The 13,995-nt window shown below is 39.4% G+C and overlaps 1 protein-coding gene across 2 annotated transcripts in view; it reads left to right on the top strand.

Moving 5' to 3' along the window:
* Positions 1 to 13,995, top strand: part of LOC131044447 (uncharacterized) — a 137,154-nt gene that overhangs the window by 65,413 nt on the left and 57,746 nt on the right. For both annotated transcript variants that reach the window (XM_057977771.2, XM_057977770.2), the window contains exons 4-5: positions 6,957 to 6,987; positions 7,137 to 7,277. In XM_057977771.2, coding sequence (XP_057833754.2) covers positions 6,957 to 6,987; positions 7,137 to 7,277 — 172 coding nt within the window. The remainder of the gene's footprint in view (positions 1 to 6,956; positions 6,988 to 7,136; positions 7,278 to 13,995) is intronic.

Genomic DNA, 13,995 nt, shown 5'->3' with positions numbered 1-13,995 from the left:
CATAGTAATAAATATTAATTAAATAATAATATTTAATAAATAAATAAATTTCAAATAATCATTCGTTGGTAATTATATTAATTAATAATAATATTTGCTTTATTTAGGATATATATAACAATCAAAGAGGGGTCATGACACTTAACCACTTTCTTTACCCATTCCTTGGGCAGACTTTGCATGTTGTTGAGAAATTTATGCCTTCATGTGTGGATGAGGAACTTTCTAACCTTTTCTCTTCTTGGACGAACTTCACCTTGGATTTCACACTTAGCCAAATTTTTCACTTATCCACCTAGGGTGGACTTGGCCATTGGTTAGGATTATTTTCTCATACCTTGGTAGACTTTAGCATGTTTCAAGACATTTTCTACATATGGTAGGCAGATTTTGCCTTGTCTCAAGACATTTTCTTTCCTTGATGGATGAAGTTTGCCTTGTCTCAAGACGTTTTCTTTTCTTGATGAGCAAAGTTTATGTTGTTCTAAGAAATTTTTTATTCCTAAGGTGGAATTAACATTTGGACAAGGAATTTTGGCTATCCTTAGGCAAACTTGGCACTTGATTTCAACTTTTCTTTAAATCCACCAACACTTAGCCGAATTTTCCTTCATCTTCCTTGGGCGGATTTGCTTCTTGCTTAGGGAATTTCCTTGACACTTAACCAAATTTTCAAATTTTATTTTCTCCAAGGTATCAACACTTTACACCAATTTTCTTATCCTCTCCTTGGGTGGATTTGATGTTGGGTCAAAGAATTAATTTTTCTAAGTGGAGGGCGGAGTTCACTTGCTACGAAGTAATTTTTGCAATGTGTAGGGCAAAGTTTGCTTGTTGTCACGCCATTTTTGCTATGTGTTGGTAGGAGTTTGCTTGTTGTTATGCAGTTTTTGCTATGTGTTGGTAGGAGTTTGCTTGTTGTCACGCAGTTTTCGTTGTGTTGGTAGGAGTTTGCTTGTTGTCACATAGTTTTCGCTATGTGTTTGTAGGAGTTTGCTTGTTGTCACACAATTTTCGCTGTGTTCCTAAATTTTGCTTGTTGTCACTCCATTTTTGCTGTGTGTTGGTAGGAGTTTGCTTGTTGTCACACCGTTTTGCTATGTGTTGGTAGGAGTTTGCTTGTTGTCACACCGTTTTTTGCTGTGTGTTGGTAGGAGTTTGCTTGTTGTCACACTGTTTTTGCTATGTGTTGGTAGGAGTTTGCTTGGTGTCACGCCGTTTTTGCTATGTGTTGGTAGGAGTTTGCTTGTTGTCACACCGTTTTTTCTTCCAACCTTGGGGGGAACTCATGTGTAGTTAAGACATTTTCATATTTGCCTTGGGGGGAACTCATGTGCAGTTATGTCATGTTACTTGAAGCTTGGGTGGAGCTTGTAATGCACAAGTCATTGCTTTCTCCATGATGGCGGACTTGAGCATTGCACAAGACGTTGCCTTCTCCATTTAGAAATTTTCTTTGCCATAAACACTTAGTGGATTTTCTTGCTCATCATCATGTTCATTTGGAACTTTCTAGATCAATGCCTTGTTTGGAGATTTTCCCTTGCTTTTCATACTTGGAGATACAAACTTTTCATTTCGAAGATAGGAACCTTATTGCCTTGACCTGAATGACCCAATCCTAGGTCAACTTTCAAAAAAGATGAAAAAGAAAAAAGAAAAAAGAAAAAAGCAAGCGAAAAAGTTGCTTCCCGGATTGGTCCCAAAGTGCCAAAAATGAAAAAGCAAAAAGCAAAAAAGTAGAATCCCACAAAAATAGGAAGTTGTCAAAATTGACCCTAAGTAGCATTTTTTCATCTTTTGGCTTGCCTCAGCACTTGTGAGATGTCAAAATGCCCGTTTGATCATGATTGGTCTAATTGACCAAAGGGATTTAGAAAACTCTTCAAAAACCCCTAACCCTAGACTTGCAAAGATTGGTGATTCAAAACACTACCCTAAAAAGCAAAAAACTGGGGGTCTCCATTTGCAATGGGGTGATGTGTGAGAAAGGTCACAACAGGACAAAGAGTACGATGTGTGTGGAGATCAAAGAGTATGACGTGCATGGAGAATAAGGAGGAAAAACGGTGCACGTCGAGTTGGTATGTAGGCTGCAGAGTGATAAGGATGTCTCGTGGAGTGATAAGGGTTAGAGGGATAAGGAGAAGCATGTAGTGATTAGGGTTGGAGGGATAAGAAGAAGAATGGAGTGATAAGGAGATAAGCGAAGTGATAAGGAGAGTAACAGAGAGATAAGAGGTTGCCCAAGTGATGAAAGAGAACAAGATCAGCATGAGACAAAATTAGGGAGGTGTTAATGCCTCAACAAGTCAAATGATGTAACCACGGGGATGGGGTCCCCCATTGTGACCGCACTGGTTCGTAGCTCCAGTCAAAAGCGAGTAATATAGAAGGAATCAATTGCCAATCAAAGACAAAAAACAAGCAATCAACGCAAAAAGATTGAAATGTAAGTGGACCTACATAAAATATGGTTGTAGAGCAAAATAGTGCAACTAGCATCTGATCCTGGTTTGGAAACAACTAGGACAACTGCCTCCACATGGAATTGGTAATCTCTAGGATCATGGGGTTAACCAGTTGGTGCATTATCCTCCCTCTTGACTGGACTACTCTCGTAGAGGTGCTTGTAGATGAAGTCAAGATGGATAGAAGTAATCATCATAGACCATAGTAAGGGAACTCTAAGATGTTTACTTTGCTAATATCTCCAAGATCTCTATTAGAACTTTTTAGGATAGAGTTCCAGTAGTGATGGCTTGTTTTGGTGATCAAAGTGGGTTTCATGCTACATTCTAGGTAAAGTTTCAACCAGTAATCCCGGACTTTGCGAGTCCAGAGTAGGGTCGGCTTTGCAGATTCCAAGGGGCTTTGGACTCGGACTCGACTGAGTCCTGAGGGTCAAACTCTGCATATTTTTCCTCTCAGCTTGCTCTTGCATGGTAGCATACCAAGAACAGGGAACACAATTAAGCTTCTATTTACTCATCAACCTTTGAGACAACTTCCCAAATAGGACAAGGAACACCCAAACACTTTTTTTCAGTAATCTTATACTCACACTCTAGGAGAAATACACAATGTATTTTTTGGCTCGTATCCTCTTAGCATCCTATTGTGATCTACTTTAACATGGACATTAAACCATGGTGGTTCATGGTTTAAGTATCATACCCTTTTAAATATAGGGAATGGCCCATTTTGTATATACATACATAGCGCATAGTACCACATAACTTGTGTATCCTCTTATAAGCTACAACTAGAAGTGGATCGATAGCGACTTAAATGACACGGCCAAGAAATTTGGTTTCTCTTATGGGAGGTTGGTAATTGCTATAATTCCTTTTGTGATGGTTTTGGAGAGGAGTCACAATTAGTAATAATACCTTAATGGTCACATGTCCCTGGCTCTTGACTAGGGTGATAATCATGTTATTTTTCTCTATAATGGTATGTTTTCTAGGAATGTATTCTACAAGCATACAAAGCCACTTTTTAACATCAAGATAGCTGTTAATCCTTGGCTAAGACCAACCGCCACTGATTGTAAGTAGCATTATTACATGAAATGTTAGGTTAAAATATAAGATGGCTGTTTATCTAACACATTGCATAGCTGTTGAGGTCATAACAATCCTAACAGGAAATTTCAAGTCTGTTATAATTGACAAAGTGAATGAAACTCCTAATTTTAATAAAGAAGCTAACTAGAAGGGTTTTTTTATGAGGCAGCATGAACATGTAATATGTATTATAGTCACAAAACGAAGATGTATCTATGAAAAATCTGTATACATAACAATGCATCAACCACTTTGTATCCAATCTGCTCTTTTATTATGCATTTCATATCAACATGCTAATTTTCTAATGTAAGCTTGCTCATTGTGTGCAAGCATGCAAAAAGATGTATTTCAACAAATAGCAATACTAAAAGAGAATCTTACCCTAATACAATGTTTTTTCTTTATATTGGTCCACCTTATCCATTCTGTGGATGAGGATGTGGATGTCACTGAGGCTGAGCTTGAGACAGACAGATATCATGGCTGCAGAACTATCCAAGACCTATCTTAGGCACACACATACGAGTGGTCACTAATATTGGCCCCTTTGAGCCTTAGACTTCTAGGCTCTAGCTTTTATTTTGATATATGTTTTGAACTTTTGATGCCATGGATTTCATATTCCATGAATTTTGTAGACATTCGACACTATTTATATTTCTAATGTGTTATTTAGTTTAACTTATTTCCTTTAGCTCAAGCGTAAAATTTGCATTTATACTTATGTGATCAATGTAAACTTGTGTATGTGTTCAAAGTAGCTTCTATTTCATGAGGTTATGTCTTTAAGGTTTATTTATTAAGGATGCATGAAACAAGTTTTAAATCCTTAAAAATCTTTGAATTTCTTGGGTTTTTCAATTTGCCAAGTCTTGGCCAAGTTTTTGCCGAGTCTGGGCGTTGAGTCCGAGTCCGAGTAAAAAATCAGCTTGCAAGATTCTGAGCTGAGTCTGAGCCGAGTCCAAGTCAAGTCCAAGTCTTGTAACACTGGTTTCAACATTCTGGGAGCTAGGCACACTTCTTGAAGAAGTTTGTAATTTATGCAAAGCACCAATTTTCATAGGGTTCGATTACTTGATCGTTTAAAACTATCTTGGTATGGTTGGAATTCATATTTGATCCATTTTAACATTTTTTCGTAACTTTGGATGGATGTGGGAAAAATAATTTGATAATTAAAGAATTAAATATTAAGTTGTCAAAAAGTAAAATTTAAAAACAACTACTATTTAGTTGTTTGAAAAGAGAGACATTAAGTGATTCAAAGAGTAAACAAGTTAAAATAATATAAAGTCACTTATATGGAGCAAGAATGATAATTATTTAAAAAGTGATTTTTAAATTTAATTTTTGGAAAGTTCCACAAGGGGTTATAAAAGGAGGTTATGGAGACTAATTTGATTCATTCTTGGTATTTGCAGATTCTTGAAACTATCTCTGCCTATGATTTCCTTTGTTCTTGTCTAAGGTATTGGTCTCTCTATCACAAGGGAACATAAGTCATTGAGATACGTTGTAGGTTGGCAGAATCTTCTACTCTAATAAGCTAAGTGATCACTATGCTAAAATTTTAGATTGTTTGTGAATGGTGTCCATTGACGTCAAGGGTAAGGTTTTTGTCCCACTAGAGTGCCATCACAAGTGAACCCCCTAATGGAAATGTGGCTACTGGCCTCATCATCTAGTTTTGGCACATGCTTGCTAGTGTGAATGAGGAATGTTCATGAGGTTTATCCAAGGGCATCACAAGCCCACCCCAATTCACAAGGCTTGACTTTGAGACCTTGGCGTTAACATTGAGCTAAGCAACCACTATGCCAAAAGCTCAAATGGTTAGTGAATGGTGCCCATCAGCATTAAGGATGAAGCTTTCGTTCCACTTGAGTGCCATCATAGGTTAATCCACTCATGGAAAGGTGGTTGTTGGCCACCACCAATTGGTTCAAGTACATGCTTGCTAGTAAGATGGAGGAACATTTGTTCGAGTTTAGCCAAGGGTATTACAAAGTTCTTATAGAAGTAGACCAAGTATGACTAGCCAAGGATCAAACTACATTCCTTGACTAGACAATTTATTTAAAGAACCCGACGGTTACTAAACAAAACACAATCATCAATGGACTGACTAATAAAACTACCCAAAAGCCATCCAACAATTAGCATATAGTCGGCTAGAAATATATTAACAAAACATAACAAAGGTATGGTACACTAACTACAATAATCAGCAATAAATCTTTTTTGTAGTTATTTTTATTGTTATGATATTTTATTGTTTTTTTTGTTAGTTTTCAGCTTGTTTCTTTTGGACTCCTTAACATCATCCTCCAACAATTAATACATAGTCGAATACAAACATATCAACAAAAAATAACAAAGGCATTGTATGCCTACCACAACCAGCGATAAATCTTTGTTGATGTTATCTCCATGGTTGACAAATTTTACTTTCTCATGATTATTTATATTATACATGATATTACTTTTTTAAGCATGTTTATGATTTACCTATTTTGGGTTCACCCCTTTAGTTAGTTACAATATTAATATTGTTTTTCTTCTTCGGTTTTCACTTGTTTCTTCTAGACTCCTTCTTAACATCCTCCTCCAGCAAAGTGCTGCAGCCTATTAATCCCATTTGGGGAAGAAGTGAACAAAAAAGAGTCCTGTTTGGGACCAGCTTGCACTTAAGAGGCCTCTGCATTGCGCTTCCTCTTGGGTCAATTAAGATTCCTTGTCCCCATTAGGCAACTTTTATTGGTTCCTGGTCTTATTATAATGATCCATTTCAGATTAGTGAGTCTGATGGATATCATTATTTGACAATATTTCAGTGAGGATGTTACACTATGGCCTCAACAAACACGTAGAGACCAATAGAAAACTTTGCCCATCTCATCTGCAAAGATAATTTGGTCTCAATTATATTTTCTAGCTACATACCTTTTTTAACTCATACTGTTGATTACTTGACTTATGTTATTTGCGACGGTGTATGATTGGTGGAAGAAAAATAATAATGACATTTTTCTATAATCTGTGTAGGGCCACACCAGCCTTGTAGCCAAAAATACATGCATTATGAGGAACATTGGATGTTATATTATGAGAATCCTGTTTGTCTGGACTAGTTTTGGATTTGTTGATATCTTAGTGCTAAGTATGTCAGTAATCTCTGAAATTTGAATGTGGTATACTGAAAGAACATGGTTCTTTCTTAATTCATTATTTCATTCTTTCTTTAAATTCATATATTTAGTTTTATATTTCATCATACATAAATTTGTTGTGGACTGATCATGTGTTTGTAGCCTATAAGAAGGTTTCAATACCTTGTGTATTACTGTGCTCACTGTGAAAAGTTCCCTCTGGCAACTCTTGCAGGTTATGCAAAGGAATTATGAAGTTCTTCTTGGTATTTTGTCTAGTTCCTTATTTCTGAGAAATGCATATTGTTGGTTGCATGGTTTTGTTGCCGAAACCTTGGATTGGATGTGAAAGATATTCACCAATAGTTTTTCAAACTTATTAATACTTTTTCTGCCTGCCTATTCTCAATTGCAGTTAGTCAATTCACTCTTTATGGGATACTCAAGGGGAACAAACCAGATTTTCATGTGGCTATGACACCTCAGAGAGCAAAGCCTTTCTATACTTCTTTGGTAGAAAAGTTTTCTAAGACATATAACATGAATGCTGTAAAAGGTACATATCAAACAACTGTATATCTCCTTGTTTCTCATCTTTCCTATTTCAGTTAGCCAAAACAAAGAGTTTATGCCATTTTTAATTCTGGTATCTGCTCGTTCATTTTTTGGGTAAATTCGTAAGCTATCTTAACAGTTTCCAATGCTCCCATAAAGTCTATACACCAGAGAGGTAGCTATTTAATTCAAAACTAATATATATTGGCTTAACTCATAGTTACGAGACTTGGACTTGCCTCGGACTTGGCAAGCTGATTTTGGACTCGGATTTGGAGCAAAAACTCGGCAAAAACTCAACAAAGACTCGACAAATTGAAAAACCCCAAAAAATCAGAGATTTTTAAGTATTTAAAACTTGATACATTCACCCTTTAAAAAATAAACCTTATAGACACAATACCATCATCAAATAGAAGCCAGTTTGATCACATACACAAGTATACATCGATCACATTAGTATAAAGGCAAATTGTAGCTGGAGGAAATTACACACTTAGATATATAAATATTGTCAGATGCATACAAAACTCATGGAATATGAAATCCATGGCATCAAAAACAAATATCAAAATCAAAATTATAAGAGTATGGGTCAAAGGAGGTTGCAATACTCATCCCAACATCACAGCAAGTCATGTATTGCCATCTAAGATGGGTCTTGGATGATGATGTGGCCATGATATTTGCTCGTGTCACAATGACTGGTTTGTATATTCAAGTGATGAATTTATTAGTAATTCTTTTTGAAGCCTTCAATACTACATGTTTTGTTGACAATCTCATTAACAAAGAGGAGTGGTTAAATAAAAAGATTTTATGTTCTATTTTGACTTTAGCTAGGATACTAATAGATGGGATTCTTCTATGAGTTGTCTATGCAAGGCATGATTGATACATTTTGCATTATGAAAATGGCATTTCTTGCCAACTATGAAGTAACTTATATTCAGCTGTTTAAGGATTGCAGCATGCCAACGTTGCCTATGGCATTTCTTGTATACTAAACAAGTTGTCCAATATATAAAACGAGATAATGCTTGATTGTGGCTTTGATTGTGAATATGTAGATATGTGCAACAAGGGATATGAATTTGGTGGATTTTTATGATCATGATTCATCATTGACCTATTACTCGCTTAGACTTATAGTTTGATGGGGGTTTGGGGGCAACAACCTTAGCAGGGATTTGGGCACAATGCCCCCAGTAGTGTCAAGGGGCAGCGCCCCTCACGTAGTCTAGGGGTAGCACCCATGGCATACAGGGTGGGGTCAAGGGGCGTGTCGGTTGGTGTTTCGTGACCACACCAACACAGAATAAAGTTTTCCAACGGTCACTTTATCCTCTCTTGATCAAAATCAGATGTTTGCTAAGATTGTAGGAAGATCATACATTGACTCCAAGGTCCCAATTGCGTACTAGCGACTTTACTGTGGATATAGACTCGTTTGGTGATGTTGTTGGTAATCCAAGGGGACTTACGTACACTTGAAGAAGACTTATACAAATTTATAACTTTCAAGGAGATTCTCGCGAATGATATGGCTATTAATGGCTCTTTTTTTAGGACTTTTCATTTGGATAATGTGGAAAGTAAAATAGGAAGGGGTCTAGGAAATGTATTCTAATCTAAGAACTAAGTAGATAGCAATTATTCGGATGAGATCTACCATGGTTCACTTCACCACTAGTAGACAACTACATAAAGTGGGTGCAATCTTTAGAGGTTGTGTTTGAAAGATTTTAAATCATTGATGAACACCATCAGAGAACAATGTTCATCCAATAATTCAGATTAAGCACACACATAAAATAGCTCAGTCGAACCTTACACTGTTGATAAAAATCATCTATCAACAAAAGGTATGAGCAAGCGATCTTCACCTTAAAACACTGCAATCAACTTTGTTCATCCAAATGCTTGAAATCAATCTAGACTAAGTGAGGAAAGTGAAACCATGCAAGCTACAAAATAACACAAGTGTATACCATCAGAGAACAATATATCACTGTTTATTACTTCAATAGCTTATCACAACAATTTCATAAAATCTCCCCACTTTACAAATGAAGGGGTGACCCCCTTTTATAGGCCTCCATGAAGAAAATGGACGGCCTAGATTACAAACTGATCAACGACCAAGATTGAACATGCAAACCCTAATTAGGGTTTGACCAGTAAATTCCAAGTATGACACCAAGTAGTGGGAATATACATTAAATAAGGAATCACACCCACTATCAATTAATTGCCCTTTGCTGTAAGAATGGCATCCATAATGCATTAATTACACCACTAAATTCAAAAATCACCCACTGTGTAATGAATGCACCACCATGTCCAAAATTGCCCAACATGCAATCAATACCCCATTATCTCATTAAGTATGATGACTGCCATGCATTGAATCAGTCGCCATTTGGTCAAACATTCCCAGCAATGAATGCGCCACCATGCCTTCATGCGGTCAAAAGATTCTTGTCCAAAATTGGACGACCACTATGCCATTCATTAATGGCAAATGCAATGAATCTGGCGATGACAGCCTCCAACTGTCCTACGAAGACACTTGGCACATTCTCCAGCTTGAATTCCAGCAAGGAAATATCTTCTTCACACTTGGAGAAAATCTTCTCCCAACTTGGCGTTGCTTCCTGAATTCTTCACATTGTGTTGGAGAACAAGGAAACATTTTCCAGATGTCCTTTGGAAAAGGATTCCACAAAGAAGAACTCGTGCAACCTGTCCTTTAGGAAGTCACCTGTCAATTCTTCATCAGTCAACCTTCTTGCAAATAATGCCTCAACTGCATTATGGATTTCTTCTTGAATTTTTCTGCCTGATTCCTTCAGTGATGTTGACTCATTGTTGAATCTTTCAAAGATTCCTTCCCAGTGCAGATGGCATAAAACCACCGTGGGAAGCCATAAATTTCATTCTCCTGGACAACTTTCCCATCAATCAAAGTTTGCCTAGGAATTCTCATTAATGCTCTTAGTGAGCTCTTCTCCTTGGAGCACTGAGCTCTTCTCCTTATTTCTTCAATGCCATCAATGGATTCTTTGGGAAGAGAAGATGGAAGAACAAAGAATGGATCTTCCTCTCTGAGTGGATGTTTCAAACTCCGCAAATATTTGCACAATGCTTTGTTTTGCTCATTAGCTTTATATTCTTCTCTTTCATTCTTTTCATTTGTTCTTTTAGTGCTAAGGAGAATTCATCAAAGTCTTCCACCACTTGTGTCGTGGAAGCACGCCCTAAATTTTAACGTCTCCGATTTCATATTCATCGGGTGTGATTTCACTCCTATCCTTATCCACCCTGGGCACAACTTAGTGCAATGTACAGGATCCTAACTCGTCCCTCATGATATTGGAAAACTTCTTGGCTGCCTTCTTCTCTGTTGGCTTATCTATTCTGTTTAGAAGTTCTTCCAATTCTTGTGCAGGCTCTACTTCTTTTGGCTCCTTTCTCATCTTTTCCTTCAGCCAGTCTAGAGTGGCTACCGGTTGATCTTGAAGTTCCATCTGCTTCCGCTCCTACGAAACCTCTTCCAAAGTGCCTAAGTTTGCAAGATTCGTTTCCATGAAATAATCTCGATCTTGCTATTCTGCATTAGGTGGAACTTCTTGCCTTTGATTCTCCTACTAATCAGGTTGATGGGATGTGCTATGTTGTCGGGAATAATCATTATGTTATGTTGTTATATTATGTTTATGTTGTCGTCGGTGCCCACCGCACGGTGGTGTCACCACACGGTGATTCCACCGTGCGGTGGAACCATCGTGCGGTGGTCACACCGTGCGGTGGGAGCCACCGAAGGCCGCGCAAGGATATAAAACGCCGCACACCGCCGAGGAAAGGAAGAAGCGACCACACCGCACAGCCGACCTTGGCAATAAAACCCCGCAGAGGAAGAAGACACCGAACACGGCCGAAGGCACATCACTGCGCAGCCAGGGAAAGGGACGCACCGCACGGCCGGATCAATACACACAGCCCACGAGCTACCGCAGGGAGTGAAGCGGACGGATGGGGTCGAGGGTTCTTACAGATTGATCCGTCGCTTAGGGAGAGCGGGATTTTGCACAATTCCACACAGCCACGTAAGGGCAAAACGATCGCCACAGGTAGACCAAGCAGCCGCACGATTGGAGGTGGTATGGCGGGACATTACAGTGCCTAAAAAAAAACGACGACAGATTGAAAAATGATTCGATGACATCTGGAGCCTAGACACTGAAAATATTGGAGTGTAGAAGAAGGGTTTTGACATCATGAAATATCACAGAAATGCAGTGCGCTATGGACTTTCGTGGGGTTCTGAAGGTTGTAAATTGGTGTTGGCGGCGGGGGCGCTGCCCCTTGACCCCGCCTTGTACTGCGACAGGGAGCACACCTGGGGCGCTGCCCCAGGACCTCGCGGGGGCGCTGCCCCTCAACCCCGCGAGGGGCGCTGCCCCTCAACCTCGCTGGGGGCGTTGCCCCCAGACCCCCAGTTTATTTTTGAGCTACAGAATACCACGGGAAGTGTTGTGCTTGCTTGTCCATACTGTGAGAAAGAAGCCTGCAGAGAAAGAAGCCTGCAGCTAAGCATTGGCGGGGAAGAAATAAGCCGTAGAGGGAGACGGATTTGGAGGTTGGGAACAAACAAAGTTTGAGGGAAGGCATTGCAGATCCGCACAGTTGTATGACACCAGGGAGTTATTCAGTTCAGTTTTTAGCCTTTGGGGAGTGTGATGGAGGATTTGAGGTGTCTCCTAGTATTTGTGCCAGTGGATTGTGGCCACCTCCAGGCATGACTGGTACGCTTTGAGGAACTCGGAGGATGTCTTGGCTGGACGTGAGGTTGCCGTGGTGGATGCACAGAGGGCTCGGGAGGAGCTGACCACCAGGTTGGAGGCACTAGTCGCGTGAGACTTAGTTCAGCGTACCCAGGAGTTGGATGCCGGGAGAGCAGCACGGGTGGCTATTGAGGACAAATTGGCTAGGGAGACAATATCAATTGATTAGCAGTTGGTGGAAGCTGAGACGGAAAAACTTGTTTTGTAGACAAGTTTGGGTTAGGCGCAATATTGGTGAAATCCGCACTTGAGCATCGGCTGGTAGCAGAAAAGGTTTTCAGGCGAGGACGTAGCAAGTGTATAAGATCTGGGCCCGACTAGCGTCAGTAGTTCCTGCCGTTCATCTCTATTTTGTATTAAGTCGTCGGAGTCGACTTCTTTTCTTGGGGGGGATGATGTTGTCGGGAATAATCATTATGTTATGTTGTTATATTATGTTTATGTTGTCGTCGGTAATAATGAGTTACGGCGGTCAGTTAGTTAGCCGACGGGTAGGTAGTTGGAGTCGCGACGGTTGTGTCGCACCCCTTCGGCTGTCATATATTGTACCACCTCCGGGTGTTGGAGGACATGTAATATTGACGACAGGTTATAATATGAACATCCTTTGACATTAATGGCAAGCTTATTCTGGTACTTCTTTTGTATTTGCATTGTGCATTACTGTTCGATTTCTGTATTCTTCTTGTTTACCCAGTGAGGTAAACATGCTAATGCTGAGAACATCTTGTATCTGTGCAATGCCAAGGTCATTTTCTTGTGGCTAGCTTCTTGCAACTTCCTGTGTGAACATTTCAACCTCGTGCATGCTAGAAGAACTAGCCGGTGATTGTGCTTCCTCTATCCTTGGCCTTTTCTAGCTGCGGATCTTCCGGCTAGACTTATTTTCTCTTCTTCGTTTGTGACTTCTTAGGAACATTTTTCTCTTTCCTTTGTTCCATTCCTTCTTGTGGACCTCTTCTTCTCCAACCTGGGCTCTTGATGACCCTTTTGTTGCTTCGCTATGGGAGTCCAAGACTCCTATCAACTAGTAAATCAGGCGAGCATTATCTGCTTTTAACTTTGTGGTATGCTGTTCAATCTAGTGCCTAGTAAATTTTAGGTCTAGCCTACTTAAAACACTCAAATCATCAACCTCTGGCTCTAACCAATCTGGAGCCTGAATATGCCCATCCTTTAGATTTTCATACTTTGGTTGAACCACATTTTCATCTTCCTTAACTTGATCCGGCACCTGAATTACTTCACAAAATCTTATCATGTTAAGGGACAATCTGGAAAACATCCTTTTCCTAACTTCAAAAAGTTCAAAGTCATCTTTGACATTGGCCCAGTAATCTTTGTGCTAGATTTTGTGCTTTTGCTTCATTCCTGCAACCTTCTTGATCTTGCTATATGGGTCAAAGAATAACCTTGTTGTATGGAATGTCAAGTGGTAGAATGATAGTTCCTCCTTTGACTTTTCGGTCCGTATAGTCTCCTAAGACAATTGGAAATTCTACTGACAACGTCCTCTTCTTCTTCTGGATTTTGTCATAGGCGGTCAACTGCTTGGTAAGCTCTAGCAACACCATCTTGTCTGTTGGATATATTGGCAACTTATGTGGCTGGATTGAGAACCCTTGGACCCGAATGTAGGTAAACTTTGGAAATTGGATAAACCAGGCTCCATATTTCTTTATCACCTTTCTAGCCTCATGTGACGACCTTGTGTGGAGTCCACCTTATAACAATCTGGTCAAATGCATTGTGAACGTGTCGCTTCCTATCTTGAAAGTAGTGTCGTACAAGTGAAACTGTGGATAACACTCATGAACTTTCAATTGTACTGGTCCACATCCCATGGGTCCCTTTCCTAGCAAGGCATTGAAT

This window comes from Cryptomeria japonica, chromosome 7 (genome assembly GCF_030272615.1).
Source record: "Cryptomeria japonica chromosome 7, Sugi_1.0, whole genome shotgun sequence".
Classification (NCBI taxonomy): domain Eukaryota; kingdom Viridiplantae; phylum Streptophyta; class Pinopsida; order Cupressales; family Cupressaceae; genus Cryptomeria; species Cryptomeria japonica.
Note: the sequence above shows the minus strand (reverse complement) of the source record. Positions and strands in the feature narration are given on the sequence as shown.